General features: G+C 37.4%; 1 protein-coding gene across 1 annotated transcript; it reads right to left on the bottom strand.

The window, feature by feature from the left end:
• Nucleotides 1–293: 293 nt before the first annotated feature.
• Nucleotides 294–18,667, bottom strand: ddc (dopa decarboxylase). The gene is made up of 14 exons (XM_008432141.3): nt 18,361–18,667; nt 16,004–16,292; nt 15,813–15,926; nt 15,564–15,683; nt 13,646–13,780; nt 11,464–11,607; nt 10,955–11,021; nt 10,495–10,589; nt 6,988–7,055; nt 6,080–6,156; nt 5,362–5,381; nt 5,174–5,272; nt 2,732–2,833; nt 294–1,786 (listed from the first exon to the last, which is right to left on the bottom strand). Exons 2-14 carry the CDS (start codon nt 16,202–16,204, stop codon nt 1,586–1,588), a joined length of 1,443 nt encoding a protein of 480 aa, XP_008430363.1. The 5' UTR covers nt 16,205–16,292; nt 18,361–18,667; the 3' UTR covers nt 294–1,585.
• Nucleotides 18,668–18,705: the final 38 nt, after the last annotated feature.

The raw sequence follows: 18,705 nt of genomic DNA, 5'->3' as shown, positions 1-18,705 counted from the left end.
ATAATACTTTAGAAAACATTTGATGAAATCCCTGGATGATTATGGGGGAAAAAAAAGGAATAACTGATAATACCTAAAGCAATACTTTCATGACTCTGAGCTATAAACAACTTATGATATAATTCAGTAGCTATTGTAGCTCCACTTTGAGGCACTATTACATTTCTGTCTGTGGGAGTCAAACAAGTCAAGAAAATATAAATCATATCTGACAGATTACAGCAGACTTCATTAAAAAATGTTTAACAATGCATGGAGCACACGAAGAAAACACTCCTACATCAAAGGAGGTGTTGATTGCAAGCCATAGATTTATTTATTTTTTCCCCAGACAGATGAAAGACATCAATGCTTTAATCACATTTGTTCATTGCAACAGTTCATATTCATACTTCTTGATCCTGAAATTTAAACATAGGCTTTACGATGAAAGACTGTAAAAAAAAAAAAAAATACAAGCTTCCAAGAGCGAGTCCCATTGAAGACAGCAACAGACATGACTGGTTAATTCAAGGGAAACCATGGATTATATTTATCTGTAGTCAAAGATGTCGTATCACGGTGGGATTCAAAGACCCAAAGTAGGCCTATTTCTGTAAGCACAAATTCACATCATACCGTTCATACGTACGCAGTAAGCACATTTGCTTAAAATTGTTTTCTTTTATCTCAACTTACTTGCTGTATTATCTCTGAGTACAAAAATAACCCATGATTACAATTTCCAATAAAATTAAAGAAAATTATTATTAGTGCTTCGCATTTGTAAATTAGGAAACATTCGTTCTTCCTTTTCTTATTTCAAAGAATATAACTATACTGTGCTCCTATGCTACAGATTGCAAATGCCCACTGTGCATAAGACAAATAATAAAGAAAATAAAACAATGATTACCTCATCTGTGCCGGTATAACTGAAACACCAGTATCTTTACAAAACAGATATTGAATGTGGATTTATTCAAATTAGCAATACCGGAGTTTTTGAACTTGACATTTTATCTCTTAAATTTCACTAACATTCAGATACAGTACATTGAGAAGCTGGTTCTAGATGAAGCAGCAGACATATGCTGACTAAACAATTTATTTTTTGCACCACTGATGCATTTGCTATAAAGCTAAGCTGCAGTTCATTTAGCCATAAAGCTTTGACAACCAGAAAACGCAGAACGGGCACAGAAAAGCCAGCAGAGAGGTAAGTGCACAAGTTGAGAACAGGTACAAAATCACCAAGCAGTCACAAAGACAAGCTTAGACAACGAATGAAGAAACTGCAGATGCAAAACGTAATATCTACTCCTTTCCCTTTTTATTTGTTTAGGACTTTTTGAACAGCATGGATTAAGTCATGCTTACGTCACACATATCTTCAAGACGGTCAAGCATATGCAAAAATAATGACAAATACTTCTCAGACTTACCAACATGACTGCAGACAGAAAACTTTACTGACAGCTACAAAAATAAAAACTCCACAAATAAGCACAAGGGCATTTTATATCTGCAAACTTCACAAATCTTTTGCCTAAACTTTGGTTGTCATTTCAGCATCAGAGTGGAATGATGCTTCCTAAAGTCATGGTCAATGTGGCTGCTCCTGCAGAAGCTCAAAAGCTAGCTGTGTGATGTGGCGCCATGCTTGCTGGATGTGGCGCGACTCAGTACTGCGTGCACAGATGGCGAAGCGCAGGACGAAGCGCCCAGAGAGCTGGCAGGGCACCAGGTGCAGCTCCCTGCTCTTTGTGATCTTTTTCAGTAAGTTCTGGTTCAGCTCATTGGAGCCCTAAGAGAAGGGACAGCGTGATGTTGAGATTCCTAATCGGCAAACTTTTTAGAAAGAGAAGAAGTTTGTTACATCAAAAAAAATGGACTAGAATAGGTCTTAAAGAAGAAGAATCAGGTTCACACTTTTAAACATTTTGCAGACTCTAGTCTAGAAGCTGGATATACACATTCCCTCTTATCAGAAATGTTAGAGCATTATTTTTACTGATTGGTTCATTGGCAAAAAAAAAAAAAAGTTTTTAAGCATATAACATTTTAATAGCTTTGAGGTCAGAATCGTGTATAAAGCTTAATACCCTGCATTGTCCTTTTGGAACACCCACCTTTGTCCAGCATCCGTCCCAAATGTGGATTTGAGATGGAGGATGTCCTTCTTCTCTACATCATTTGAATCACTGTCTGAAACCACTGGCAGCATAATGCAACCTTTAATGTCGGTGAAATGTTCTTTGCCTTAAAGGAACACTTTGCCATCCAAACGTACTTGTTGTCATTGTGGAAAATTCTCCTGTCTTTGCCTCATCAGACAACAAAATATTTTCCAGTTGCTAAGTCCAAGAGGACAGCTTCAACTTTTTACAAACTTGAAGATGTCCATTCCGGAGGAGGAGATTTTTTTTTTTTTTTGGTCAGCATTCATACATGCATGAGAATGTAAAACTAGTTTCATCTTGGGTAGAGACACGGCAGCTTCCTGCTTTGCAGGTCAGCCAAATAGCAGTTTTGAGTTGATCCTGAACGTCCTAAACAATTTCATTTCTTTTCCTTATTTGGAAAACTGAATTTGACATTTTCAAAGTCCCTCGCCTAATCCTGTAAACAGCGAATGGACTGCACTTAAATTTAGAGGAACCTCTTCCAATTCTATATTGAAAAGAGGACAAATATTACAGAAAAGAACAGATTAGAGAAAATCTATGGGGCTGGTGTTGTATGTTATTACCTTAAGCCTGAAGCAAACCAGTCCGAGAACAACTTCAGCACAGATCTCAAACCTCTTGTCTGCTCTTACCAGGCTCTCAAACTCTTTCGCCAGCGCCACTTGCTGTAAACAGAAGACACCAAAATGCCCTAAAGTTCAACATAAAATGTACTCAGGAATGCACAGTGCAAGTAAACAAATATGAAATTTCATTTGATGATTTTTTTTTTTCTCAAAATGTCAAGATGGAGGTTTTAATAATTAAAGGGTCTAACTTACAACCATGCAAAAAAATATCACTGGGTCAAGAGAGACATTTGTCAGAGAAGATCATCTTCCCTGACAATTATTTTTTAATCGAACATGTGATTCAGTAAGAAAACCAACTAATGAAACTGAAGAAGTAACATTTCTGAAATAAAATGTTAACTTTTCAACAAACTTGCCGTTTTGTTGGTGTTGTTCTGTTTATTACTGTGGGAAAGCAGCATAACAGACTAAACATTTGAAAAATAAGGTCATAATATTCCACATTCTGAAGCATTGTTTGGATATTATGTCCCTTTAATTGTTATTATTATGTCTCAAAAAAACACAAGAAAACTGAACTAAAAGGTGTAAGATGTGTCATTTTCCTCACTAGATGGCAGTGTTGAGTTGCGTAACTAAAAGCGATCTTTAAAACAACCCATCTGGCAGTATTTAAGAACTGCATGTAATCGTCAGTAGTTTGACATCTGATGAAACAAGCTAGTCATGTAAAGGTTTACATCAACAAGAGGCGAGTCCCGGGAGGCATAACATCAGCCATATAATAGATTCTGCTTTCAACAAATATGATTTTCAGACGGGCTGTGAGTGATCAGCCATGCTGCTGCATAATTTATCCACTTAAGATCAGAGAGGCCCTTGAGATGCTGGATGAAAGTGAGCATCAGTCTAGCCATGATAATAAAGACAGGACACACACCGAACACGAGCAACGGCAATTCATCATTTTATTTATTTGTTTCCAAAAGGTTTAGTAGATAATTAACGGTAGTAACCTTATTTCCTGTCTTGTACTTATTGTATGTTCATTAAATATTTATTTTAAAACGCGAGGGTAACTTGTTAGTGCATGCTGCACATGTAGTTTTTGCACCTTATAACACTCCCTCAACCCATCATCCATCAGTAAACAGAGATCTATTGCTTACATCCTGGTAACCGGCTCCTCAGGTTACCTCCAGTGGCTCTCAGCTTATGCCATCATTGCTCATCAAGGCTATTTTGTGGACAAAAAGAGAAGCTACTTAAAATAAAGTGGCCACAATTTTGTGCCTTATTTATGTATGTAGCTGCAGTAATTCTTCTCAGAAGCTGCCACTTTATCTAAAATGGAGAATAAACATGAAACAGGCTCATTTGATTGACGGAGCAGACCAGAGGGAGGAGGAAGAGGAGGAAGGGGAACGCAGACAGCCAGGCATTCAGCCGTGAAGGATTTAAAGGAAAAAAACGAGCAGCAATGCGGTCAGAGATGGGAGGAAATGTTGCTACCGAGAAGGAGATATCAGTCACATGTGTTCTATGTCTGGCAAGATGGATCACGGTTACGCTGATGAAGATGAGTCAGGCAGGGGCACAGAAGAGGGACGTTATTGGCGAAGAGGATTTCGAGGGGTTAAATGTGCAAAGCGAAGATGGAGATGGCATTTACCATAAAGCTCAGTTTTAGGGATGGGTATAAGAGAAGAATGTCAAATAAATAGAGGAAGAAGGCAAAGTCAGTCAGCTCAAAAACGGGACTTTTTGCATTAACGTAAATAATATTTTCAGTGTGTTCATGATTGGCCTGTCTTGTATTTCTCTGTGTTGGGTCAGTGATGGATTGTTAAAAAAAAAAAAAAAAACCTTATCTTACACCCAGTCATTGCTGGGACAGATTCCAACCCCCCCCCCTAATCCTACACCATAATAATTATTAAGACAGTGTGGGAAAACGGATGGACTTTATTTGCACTGACATGATGAAAAATTATAGGAGATTTATTTTAAAATTATTAACAAATATCATTATAAAAGTCTATACCTGCAAAAACAGAATTTAATCAGAATTGCAAAAACATTCATATCAAACATCGTCATTCATCGACCAACAAAGAAAACCTTAATTTAGAAGAGAATGAAAAAAATGAATTTCAAAGAACATTACACACAATACTGTGAAAAGTGTGGGGTTGATATTCTTTAGGGAAACTGGTCAGGATTTATTTCTATTAGTCAAAAAAAAAAAAAACTGGAACCCATGTATCCTTTTCCTTCCAATTCACAACTATGATCCACTTTGGGTTGATCTGTCATACATCCCAGTGACACCAAGACACAGCAGGGGGGGCCAATATTTCAGATGAATCAACTCATACAAAGGCAAAGATACATTTGGAAGCATCATATTCAGTTACTCAGCTGGTTGCCTACCTTTCGTATGTGAGCCTGCAGGCCCTTCAGCCCGTACATTCGAAACACAAACCACAACTTCAGAGAGCGAAACCTTCTTCCCAAGGGAATCTGCCAGTGCTGGAGTTCGGAGACAGAAAAGTGGTCAATACTACGACATTTGTGTTACTGCAGATATTCTGGTCTTTTACAATGATGATTTCTCTTACTCTGTAATCCGTGACCAGCCCTGTTGAAAGAAAAGATAATAATGCTGATAATCAAATGTTGGTGAGACGATAATTTTGTATTCACACATGAGGTGGTCAAAATAACATACTAATCTCTTTGAGGTGATGTTCTTAGTTCACCAGGCAAATTTTTTTTTTTCCATAAACATGAATTAATTCAGTGAAACGTCAACACGTTTTAGCTTCGGGATCGTTTCGCTGATAAAGTGTCAGGCTTATTTTTTTTATCTGGCCAGGTGTTGTTCCTCTCCAATGTGCCCACCTTCTCTATCTTACTGATCACAGCCTTGTCACTCCACAACGCCTTCAGGTAGCTGATCTCTGTAGAAAGGGGCTAGCTTGTGCTACTAACCACTAATTAGATTGAAGAGTCCGGCTTTTGTAAGGTGCCTCGATGTGGAGGGCGGCAGCTGCCTCTGCCTTTCAAACAAATTATAGTGCAAATCTGAGCCCATCTACAGACTGAGACAATGCTCACCCCCCACACACACAAAGCACGTATAACAGACATGTTCACAGAGACATGGGTTATATCATCAAAGGTTATCTTGTAAAGGTGTTTTTCGAGCACTAAATTGCTCAAACACAACATCACTGTTTGCGGTTGTAAATAGATTACAATTCAAAATACTTTTATGGGGTCCAACTGCTCTGCATATTATAGCTGAAGGTGACTGAAAAATGATTCAGACTCTACCTGATTCTTGGTTTTCATGTTTCAGGTAGAGAGGTTCCATTTTAAAAGCTCCAATGATGTCTGCCCTCTTCTTCACCCTGTTGATAAAATCAGATAACATTTGTACTTTATTGTAAATTCACCCAAAATATTTTTGACCATTGTATTCTGAAATTCATAAATTATGGACTGCTTTTATGATGAATCAGTGAGAGGATGAAAAATGCATTTATATAAATTCAGAAATGTCCAAAAAACCTACTGTCTCAGGATCTTTTATTTTTTCAGAAACTACTCATCAGACAAAATTTTTACAGTTTCACTTTCTATTTATGGTCTTTTTTCAGTTCAGTTTTGAGTGTTTTTACAATACATATTGGGATAAAACCTGTAGAAATCATTTTTTTCTCACTATCTAGTAATTTCCACATGCACATTCAGTAATGTCCACACTGCCCAATTTTCTATTTATTTTGTTGTCAGAATGAGGAAAAAGGTTATTTAAAAACCTCTTCTGACGCCATTTTATCCTGTAGAGCAAGCACTATTTAGTAGATGCTGATAGATGGGCCAGGTGGAAGGCTGGGTTCTATTTTTACAGTGCAAATGATGAAGGTGTAGATGGATATCAGTTCTCATTGTAGCTTCAGGGATCCATGAGTGAAAGCAAAGACAAATGTGAAGCTATTGTGTCATATAGCATGAACGCTGACTTTTGAAGAATGGGTTACTTTCTTGGAAAAATATTTCTATCATTCATATATGTAAACTATTATTCAATGTCTAATTGCAGTAGCACAATTATATATATATATATATATATATATATATATATATATATATATATATATATATATATATATATATATATATATATATATATTTTTTTTTTTTTTTTTTCAGAAAGCAAAGCAGTGTTGGGGGCTTACCACATTGCAGAACAGTCAAAGTTGACTAAAAGAAACTTGTGTGGGTTGAAGTTGAAAGAGTCTGCATACTTTAAAATAAAGACAAAATTATTTATTGTTCAATATCATTCCTTGATTCACGTGAATAGAATCTTGCAAAAGTATTTACACCCCTTAAACTTTAACAAACAATTACTGGATTTCAGTCACGTGACCCGGATGACGTGCGAAATGCAGATGGAGGGCCATAAGGGGATTTCTCCTGTTCAAAACAGCAAAATTTATCACAATGAGCAGCTAATGCTCCAAATATTATCTCGGTAAAAAAAAAGACTTCTCTTGAGGACTTACCCGCATCGAGGCGATCTAACTAACTACCTGGAGGTATTTAGTTTCAGGTTGGGCCGGTTGAGTAGTGAATTGTGCTATTTTAAGTAATTTTAGTCTTACAAGGATGCTATCGCTAACAACGAACTAACTCATGTTATTTTATGAGCTTAAATCTCCTGGTAAATAATTTATTTAGCTTCCCAAATTCATGCTGTATGTTAATGTTGAGTCGCTGAAGGACGCTGTTTTCAGGTCCAATCTAGGTCAACGATTCGCACCGATCTACAGAAACCCCGTGTTGGTGTCTGTTCACTAGACACGACGCTTGTGGGGAATAGTAGCAGCTCATGGTGACTATGGCTGGATAGGTTATATTTAATTTATTTAGCTTTTTTAGTTTTATTTTTTTTAGCATGAAAGTCCCACTGAATAAACATTATATTTTCTGTTCGACTTGGCACTGAGCTAACTGCTAACATTATCACTCTGAGGACAACCAAGGTAGGGCATAAAATAATATATCTTACCTTACATATGAATGCCTGGCTTTCTAAGTAACTGCCCAATAAGTATCTGAAAATACAATATAAACGATGCGATTGTTTCCTGTTAGAAAGTGGTGCTGCAAACTTTGGCATTGTTAGTTTCTGCATCTCCTGTTTTAGCTGTACATCCACTTTTCTTCTCTTTTTTCAGTAAGTTTTTTAAAATTAACTCCCTTGTGACCAACTACCTTCTCTTCATTAGAACAGTTGGAGCAATTGTAAAGGCCTCAAACTTTAGACATTTTGATGCTGGATCAACAGAAATAAATGGGCTGAATTTACTTCTGGCCCTCCATGTGCATTGGGTGATGTCAGTGCCACCTCATCTGAAACCCAGTAGTATTTAACATTTAAACCTCAAAGTTATGTATTTTACTTGGATTTTTTGTGATTGACAAACACGAGGTAGTCCAAAACAAGGAATTATAGACAGCTTTTAAAATGTTTTACTAGTAATAATCATAAAAGAGTGTGATAGATTTGTATTTAACCTCTTTTACTCTCATATAGCAAAACCAAACCAAACCCAGTGTAACTATCCCCAGAAGTTGCAAAATAAAGTCCTCCTGTGGGCAATTTATTCTCAGTTCTTTGAAGGCATCAATGGTTTGTTAGAGAACCATTGAACAAACCGCATCCTGCAGAGCCAGGAAGTCACTAAACAGATCAGGGATGAAGGGGTGTACTAATTTCAACAAAATAATCCCAACTCTGAAATATGGTGGTGAAAGCATCTTGTGTAGGGACACAGCAAGAACTTTCTGAAATAAAGTTCTTTCAGATGCTTTATTTCTGAAAGAACATGAAAAACATAAAATCTGGTTAAAGTTGTGTATTTTGTATTGGTCTTATCACATGAAATCCCAATAAAACATACTGATGTGTGAAGTTGAAATGCAAATAAATATATTTTGTACCAAAACAAACAAATATCATTGTGATTTGGTGTAAGTTTGAATAACTAATTGTGAAAATCACTTTTTTTTGTAAAAATAAAATATATATAACTTCATTATCCATCTCAGTGGTTGCAGAGGAAATCTAGTCACCAACATTAATGTCTAGACTAAAGGGGACCCAACTTATTTGCAATGCAAAAGAGGAGCATCCAGTCGGCAGCTTGAAGAGTGCATTAGATATCATTCCTTCCTCGCTTAGAGATGAGTTATTCCCAATCTGCTTCCATCTTTTTGTTACCTATCTTTTGTAATATCCTTTCCTCTACCTCCACAAATGCAATAACATAACGCAGAGACAATGTGATTGAGAGTCCTGGCTGACAGTTGCCATGCTGACTGACTCAAAGGATGCTGGTTGCCTCCTTATCCATCACTCATATCCTGGCAACCAGACAGTCAGGGAGGTGTCGTTCTGATGCAAAAAAAGACCTGGATTCTACCTCATGTTCCAACCCAACGCTGCAATACTGTTTTATGCTCTCAGCTCTGAGATGAAAAAAATATATAGATTTTGACAACAAATATTTCAAAATGGAAAAGACAGCAAAATTACAGAACAACATTCAAACTTAAAGTGTATTTGCGTTCTACCAGTCAACAAAAAGATCAAACTGTTGGCGCTTTTAACATCAAGACAGCCTTCTCCTATCTCCTTAGACCGCTCTTTGAACTGGTGTGTCTAATAAACGGTGATATATAAAGGTCCAACACTGCCTCAGGAAATTACTTTGCCCTTATCTCTGCGTCTCTGCACAGCGTAGGGAGCAACAGCTGCTTGGGTAGAATCAAAAGGCACATTTATGCTCCTGCGTCTTATGCCGATTGTTCGCCCCGTTGCTCTGCTTTGCATGCGTCCTCCTTGACATTAGTCCATCTTTGACGTTATGCCCTTTTCAAGAACCATAAAGTCAGTGTTTTGTCGCAACAATCCAATAACAGATAATACTTAGGCAATTGAACAGAAAGTGTTTGTCCTTGCTAGTAGTCAGAGACAGGCTGTCCCTATGACAATGGATGAGTACTCCTACTTGTGACCATGATGAACAAAAGGGTAATTTTGTTTGAATATTTAATTTTATTGTATTTTTCCTAGGAGGTTTATTGATGCAGCTTGATTATATTATGTTATGCAAAACTGCCAATTTCGCAGTGGGCTATGTAGTTCCCTGCATTCATACCGTTTGTACATTTCATTTAGTCAGACTACAACCAAAAATCTTGTTGCATTTCCATAGGATTTCTCCTTAGAGAAAAGGTGAAAGAGAGGCATAATTGTGAAGGGGAAGGAAAACAATTCATGGTTTTTGGTGCATCTTCTAATACAGGTGTTTCATGCTATGTCTCTAACAGTTCTACACAGCCACAAACTAAATGGTTTGGATGGAGAGTGTCTGTGAATTATCATTTTCGAGTCTCGTAATATATTGTCAATTTGATTGAGGCTTGGACTTTGACACATTAATATTCCTTGAGCAGTTCTGGTTCCACGTAGTGTTGTTGTAAATCTGGAATGAACATCATATGTAAAAATTAAATGTTGAAAACTTTATCTTTTCTTCCACTTGGTACTTCAAATATGAATACTAGTTTGAAGTTTCTGCTTGTAGCATTACAGAATTTGAAAAAGTTAAAGGGGCGTGAATACTTTTTGCATAGTAGAGCACGAACAAAGCACTTCCAAGGATTTTACTCACCTCAATGCCATTCAGTAAAGGCCTAAATTCAGGACAAATAAAGGCACTCCCAGCATAAGCTGCATCAATGTGCATCCACATGTTTTCCTTATTACCTGAAAAAGATGAAGAAGTGGCTTCATAAACTCTTGAAGAATAAACTGGGTTGGGAAGTTTTTAATAAAAAATAAAAAAAATCCTGAGCCTCAAATATTAATCTCTCTCTAAATTAAAAGCCTAAAAAATTAAATACTGAATATACATTGAAATGGCACTGGTACAAGTAATTTAATAAACATTTCTATTTCCTTGGTCTTGGCTGGATCTGTATTTTCTTTTCCCCCAAAAAATCCTCCTTCTTATTAAGTTTATAAAGAAAATAAAAGAAACAATGTGCCTATCTAAAATCAGACAGAGTCATCAGAGCTTCCTGCCATGAGTAATCTGAGGGATTCTAGTTGGCTGCAACTTGCTGACTTACAAAGTGGTCCCAGCTCCATGATATGATCAAAAGCACATGATGGCGTGGTACCAAGAGTCGCGCAAAACTGAAAAACACAGATATCGATAATCAGAACCTCGAAGCATTCGGTATGTCATAGTCTGTTTTCACTTCCACCACAATAAGGCTTGAAACTGAAGATTTCTACACAAGAAAAGTGAATTCAAATAATTTTTTTCCTGGTATATTGTTCTCTTAAATCCATCTGAGGGTCTGATTTTGTTTTGGAAAGCAACTACAACCTCCCCTTCGTTGTTTGTTGATTTAAGTCTGTGGGTCCAGATGAGGCAGGAATTATTGCCCCTAACAAGATACACATACATTAGTTTGGACAGAAACATTGTTATCTTTCAGCAGAAGCATTGGGTGCATACAGCTGCCTCAGGAGGAAATTGCATCATAGCTGACAGCCACAGCTCAGTGGTTGGAAGTGTGTCTAACATGTGCGTTAGGTACTGTGGGTAAATGTGTTTTGTGTTGTTTTTTACATAGAAAGGGATGAGACCAGCTGCTTTGTCTTCCTCCACCATCTTCCTCAGCATTTCCTCTCTAACAGCGTAGTGTTGGTCAGTAGGAACCTTCCTCATCATTACTGCTCCAATCAGGGCGGCCCGCTCCACGGAGGAATGAGCCTGAGGTGGGAAGACACATAATATTGGAGAGAAAGACAAGATAAGAACGTTTTTAATCCTCCTGAGGATTAAACGTGCTCAGAACGTTTCACAGTTTTTATGCCATTTATCTTCCTGGTTTTTATGAACATGAAAAGTTATTTGTCCAATACTACCCAGTGGGTGTATTTTCTTGTCAACAAATGTATATGACATAGTTGTGTGATGGATTTAAACTGACTTAGGATTTATAAAGGCCTGTTTTTTAAAAGACCTTTATAATTCTTCAAGATAAAGAATTAAACTAATCTAAATATTAGCTAAAAACTTGGCAGATGAGCAGGTTTCGATCAGTTTTAACCTCGATTCTCCCACATTCACATTGCATCTGAGTTTGGCTGTCCATGTTAGAATCAGTTTCACTCTGATGAGCCCAAAGCTCAGTGATGTTGCCGTGGATGGTACGGCTGAAGCATAAAGTGAAGATGGCAGCAATAGTCTTGCATCTCCAACTTGTACAAATCAGTTTATATCCCTGCTTGACCTTTCCCACCTGTGTAGTTTCCATGTGTCTACCAGTCGTGAAATGACTTAATGCTGCATTCTGCTTTTACAACCCTCCGCACCTCTCCCAGAGGAAAAAGGGTGAATTTTTCAATATAATGTCAAAGTTAGCAGAACATATTTCTTTTGAACTAAAGAAAAACCCTGTTTCAAAGTCTCAGATATGTAAAAAACAAAAGAAAAAACACAAATGTGTTCAATTCAACAGATCTCACTGGGAAAAGAATGACCTATCATATTCTGCTCAGAACCCATTTATTACACTAGGATTAGAGAGCTAGTGGTTCATTACAGAGTAAAGCAGAGACATGCCAGGTTTATGGATTCTGGCCCGGGTGAAGCAATGGAACTCAAACCACCTCAATGTGTTGACAGACTATTCAAACCACCACAATGAACACTGTTTGGCAAAATAAGGCTGTTTTGGTTTTAGCTGAGTGATTGAACAGTTATGAAGTAAAAGTGCAGTAAAAGATTTGACTCATTGTTAAAAATAATTGGTTTCGGTGTCCCAGAAATGACAGTAGTGCATCAATTTGTTAAGACAGTTAATCTGATCAAAACTTAACCAATAAAAGAAAGATTTGCCCTATGCTGCTATGAATCCTTATTTTAGGCTCAGGTTAGAGATCTGGTTCTTCAGAACCAGAGATAAACAAGAAAAACACAGAAGGACATACTCAAAAGAATTTTGTCTTAATCCTTATGGGATGTCACCAGATGAATAAGGCAGCAGGAAGCTCGTCTTTTGGATTTTGTCTTGATTAAATGACCATCAACAACCAAATAGAGAAATAAATGAGAGCTTTGTGTTGTTCCATAGATCTGATGCGAGTCTGATCAATTTTACAGGAACATATGGACAGCAGCTTTAAGGATTTTTATTAATGTCACACGATTAACATACAGAAGATGATGGTCTAAAGAAACTGTAGGAGTAAAATAAATCAAATAAGCTTATTAATTATTAAGCTTATTAAATATAGTTAAAGAAAATGCATCCCAATTTGGTGATTATACTTTGTTTGGCTCCAAATTATTTGAATTCAACGTTTTGTCCTGGTCCTCCACTGAGGCAACCATCACTTGTTAATGTTAAGCCTGTCATGGTAGAGACACTTCTTCCTACTTGCTGTTGAAGAACATGAACTGGATCCCTGCTAAAGGTCTCTGTGGCCCTCAGGCAACTTCATAATCCAATCACAAAGTCAGTCTGGTTTCAAACCTGATCAGCAATAGCTACTGCCTCACTGACCCCCCACTCTGACTTTGTTATTTTTCACCCTGTGACGCATGTTGGAAGAAATGATGACGACTTCTTAGATAAAATTTTTTTAAATAAAGATGATAAAAAACTGTCACATAAACTTTACAAATACACAGCCCGGTTCTCTTTTGAACCGTAATGTAAATGCTGTCAGATTTAATATTGTCAGCAACTAGAACAATGATTCTTTTCTTTGAAACAAAGGCTTTTCTTTACTCTTACACTTACCTGGTCAGATGTATAGGCCACCAGTTTAGAGAGGATTTCAGATTCAGACTTTTTAGAGTCTGATGCCAAGACCCGTCGGACCGTTTTACACCGGGCAGCGAGCAAGGCCATCAGGGTCGCTTCACTGGCTGTGCCCTGTCAGACAACTACAGGTTCAAATGTTTGAAAAAACAACACAAATAAAATGGATTCAAGAAAACAAGGCATGTTCAGGCATACAGGAGAATACTGTGGTTGGGTTTGTTCATATGATCCTTGCTTCTGCAAACCACTTTGTGTCTAAAAACTCTTAAAATCCAGCAGTATATTGTGTTTTATATATCCGCTATTTTCTTTCACAAATAAACCCTAACTGCAATTAGTCATGTGTTTTTCTCTTTATACTTAATTTTGAGAACTCAAACAGTTTTTAAAGAGGAGTTATCGAAGTTGGGAAAAAAAATTCACATTTTGAATCAAAGAATGTTATTCCTCCGTTTAGGAGCCCTTTATTTTTATACAAGTCAATTCAAACTAATTATACAGACAGAATCCATGACAAACATGCATCCCAGACAAGCTATTTTTAGTTGTTTATATTTTATATTTGTTTATACTTCAATTTAAGCACATCGGTCAGAGTTTTGCATAGTTATAACTGCTGTGCCATACAGAATATAAAAGGAACTCTAAAGTCACCTTTTTTAAAAAAAAAAGTCCTTCCATTTCCTCTGTGTGGTGACACACGGTTTGTAATAACAGGCTGGCAGTGTGCTGTCACAACACTCATTAACTCTGCAGCAGCAAGAAGAGCTCCTTTGGTTGCCATAGTGAGCTGGTAAGCTGCTATAAAAAAAGCGAAGAGTGGCAGGACAGGAACAAAAAGACGATGAGCCAGATGAGCACGCAACGCATAAACGCGCCCTCACACTCAGGTGGAAACAACAGAGGAGGCATGAAACGATCTATCATCAGAGTGCACTCTCCTGCCTCACCATTCACCGTCCCAATAACGCATGTGCACGCATCTATTGCTTTCTGGGTTTCTGTCAATGGAACACTAAACTAATGCTTAGCCTTCTTCCACACGAAACAATACAGGCACCATCACTGTCATTTTTCTGTCGTGCACCTGGAAATGACACAATCAAAAGGCAATTTCCTGCCAATTTTCCCCTGGTTTGAGCCGGTGAGAGAAAAAAAGACAACAGATCAATAGTGCATAAATTGCTGATGATTGCAGACAAATATGTCAGTCTAAATAGTGGTTTCTCAGTTATTTGTGCTTGTAATAATCTTCAAAGTCATTTAAAATGTTACCAAACGTTCAGAAATTTGGAAATATTATTAACCATAGCATTCCTTTGACAGGTACAGTTATCTTCTAAATATGTGATTCAATTTAATGTCTTCTTTCTTTGCCACTTTACTCTAACTTCAATGTTTTTTGAATAATTTTACGTTGTATATTTAAGTAAAGTGAATATCTATGAAGTGGATCAAGAGAAGGTTATTTTTTGTTTTTGTTTACAAATAAAAATCTGAAAAATGCGATGCTGAGTTCAGCTAATCAGTAAGCTCCAGCCCCTTGTTTGCAAGTTTGACGTCCTGTGCAGCCACTAATTATGCCACTGTTTGTTGGAAAGTGCCTCAATTTTTATGTATTTCTTTATGTTTGTCTTTCATATAAAATCCAAAAAACGTACAGAGAAGCATGTGGTTGTCATTGTAAATCCCTGATAGTTTGATGTATTTGGTCTTTTTTTTTTTTAATGAAAACACATTAGAAAAAGATGTTGCTTAGCAGGCATAAAACAGCATTGTTTCAGCATGTAATTCCAATAAAATCACATGTTTTTTGTGATTAATGGAGTGATGGCAGCAAGCCTCGGCTGTGGAATTTTAAATGGCTACTGAGACGCCACAAAAATATGCTCACCTGAATAACACCACCTCCATGGCCATGTGTGCCGGCTATAAAACTCTCAGGCAAGTGCAGCATCTTCCCAAGCCAGTCTAACATCACTGTCTCCAGCTCGGTGCAGGCTGGACTGGCAGCCTAAAATGTCACCGAAATTCAAAGACACACATCAAAAGCTCGTTTCTTCCAGAAGGACGCGAGCTGAGGATAGAATCTGGAAATGTGGCATCAATTAAAGAGAGAGTGCTGCATATGTGCACAGATTACCCAGGAAAATCCAATGCAGCCGATGGCCCCACACAGCATATCAGCCACCATAGCGGGGTAGGAGGAAGCTGCTGGAAAGTAAGCAAAGAAGTTTGGGCTGTGCCAGTGGGTGACCTGGAAAAAACAATAGGAAAATCTTTGCAAATTTTATTGTGTTGAGCAAATAAAAAGAGCAAATGGTGTCACCTCACCCCTGGCATTATGACTCTCTCCACATCGTGCATTATTTCCTCATAACTCTCAGGCTCAAGTGGGGCCTCGGTGGGGATTAAAGAACGGAGATATCCTGGCTCCAGATCCGGGTACACTGGTCGCTGTTCTATGTTTTCCAGGTAGTCTGCCACGTAGTCAACCATCTCCTTGCCTCTGCGTCGGAACTCTGCTGCATCCATGATGCGACTGGGCAGCAGTACAGATTATGGATTTGGCAGGACGTGTTGTTGGTGTTTTAAGCAGCGGGATGTGATTCCTTTAGAATTTCTGAATATTTAGGAAAGAATACACGCACGCATAAACGCACACACACACACCCACGCACGCGCACACACACACACACACACACACACACACATTACCTCTCAAGATTAACCTTTGCTCTAATGGTGGGGAAGGGATTGAACATTATAGAATTAACCAGATTTCTGACAGCAAGAATGGTTTAGAAAATGTTTTTGTCACTAACCCTAAATATAAAAATGTCACATTCTCTGGTAATACCAGTCTTTTACACATAGAAACACAAAGACATATGAAAAGCCTTCAATGAAAAGTATTTTCTTGCAGAAATATAATAGCACATTGCAATGATTCAACAGTAGAAAAATCATTGTTGCAACACTTTTTGATTTTCCTACTTTTAATGCTTTCTACAATTGGCTTTTGCCTACAGAACAGCATTCAGTCATTTCCTATGAAACTTGAGGTTGAACCATGCAAACAGAAGATTTAGATCTAGAGATTAAGATATTTAAAACATCCTATAGTGATGGTTCCCATTATTATAGTTATTATAGTTATGTATAATTCCTATGTTGCTGTATTGATGTAACTGTTGTCGTTTTCCACTCTGGATAACTGTGCTGAAATTTAAGGTTTAGATTTTTTACATTTCTATAGCAATATTTAATTATCGCTAGTTAATGAATTAATTATAATATATGTAATATCTGACTGACATTTTGCTACTAACTCTACCTTGAAGCTGACAAATTAGCAAATAAAACAAAAAACATATTTTTATTGCTTTTAACCATCTACAGTTTGCCTGTATTGAATTACCCAGTCTAAACTTCTGCTCAAAATAAATATCTGTAGAGAAAAGATTAAATAAATAATGTAAAGTTACACATATTTTGTGTTACATGAGCTAGAGGGATCAGTAGATCACAAAAAAAAATAATTACAGAAGTTACAGTTAATTCAAAAATGACAATAAAGCCAGCCGAGTTAACACAAATAAGCAGGATTAAAACATGTATTTAAAAGTTTCGGGATTATCTTTTTATTGGTGCTTAATATGAAGGGCTTGGTCATTAAGTCTAAGAGGCTGTCCTTTAATTAAGGCGGCACATTTTTAAATGAATAATTGGAATATTGGGTAACACTTTATTTGAAGGGGTGTGCATAAGACTGACATGACACTGTCATAAACATGACAGTGTCATGTTTATGTTTATGACTCCTTTATGTCATAAACATAAAGGAGTCTTTATGAATGTTTATGACAGTTGTCATAAAGTGTCATTCGGTAAATAATGACACTTTTAATGCAAAGTTGCTCTAAAAGTTGCATTGAAAGTCCATTAAAAATGCCAACGTTGCATTAAATCATCAGAATTTACAAAATCATGCAAAGTTGGCAGTTTTAATGGACTTTTAATGCAACTTTTAGAGCAACTTTGCATTAAAAGTGTCATTATTTACCGAATGACACTTCATGACAACTGTCATATACATTCATAAAGACTTCTTTATGTTTATGACAGGTGTTCTGTCATGTTTATGACAGTGTCATGTCAGTCTTCAAATAAAGTGTTACCGACTATTGACCTCCCTACTGAGCCTTAAGCTACTTTCGCGGTCTATTTTCCTTACACTGTGGTGTGACTTTAAAAGGTTTACCTCAGAGCACTCTGGTTTGATACTCTCTTATAAAAAAGTCCTGACAAGATATTCTTCTCTAGTCACCTGATCATATTTTTTTCTGCATCTAGTAAAATGAAAACAACCTCATAAACATCCCTCCCTATACAGCTGACCAGTAGCAGAACATGATCTATACTTGGGGGTAAATGTTTCACAGAAACACAATGACAATTTAATTCGATGGTAGGAGAAAAAGGTTGTATCTTATTCTCGTGACGCCCGTTCAAATGGCACTACAGGACATGAACATTGCCCCCTGCACCACGCCATTCAACAAGTGTTACAGAGCGGGTCTTTATTTTTTGTTAAGCGTCAGAGCTCTTATCCGAAGCCTTATCTCAAATAGGATTAGACATGCTGTATGGATGTGAGTGTGTGTGTGTGTGTGTGTGTGTGTACTCACACTTTCAGATCCAGAAACCTTCAGCAGCAGCGTTTGGATTGTAGATCCTCGCCTACTTTTTGTTTTGCGTCCACGAGCAGCCAGGCGGACAGCCAGGCACGTGTTGAGTGTGTTTGTGTGTGTGAGCAGAACAGGAGACATTTGCTCCTTTTATCTCGCCTCTTACCACCCCCAATCCACCAACCCCCACGTGGCCAGCCAATAGGAAAGGGGATCATTGCCAACGCAAGGGAGAGTGATTCATAAAGTGTTCCTAACCCAAAGCACGCACGGATGAATAGAACCCAACTTTGAAATACACTTCACAAAATAATAATCATGATCTGATTGCACACACAAAAAAAA

The sequence above is a fragment of the Poecilia reticulata genome, chromosome 16 (assembly GCF_904066995.2).
Source record: "Poecilia reticulata chromosome 16, P_reticulata-male-v2, whole genome shotgun sequence".
Taxonomy (NCBI): Eukaryota; Metazoa; Chordata; class Actinopteri; order Cyprinodontiformes; family Poeciliidae; genus Poecilia; species Poecilia reticulata.
Note: the sequence above shows the minus strand (reverse complement) of the source record. Positions and strands in the feature narration are given on the sequence as shown.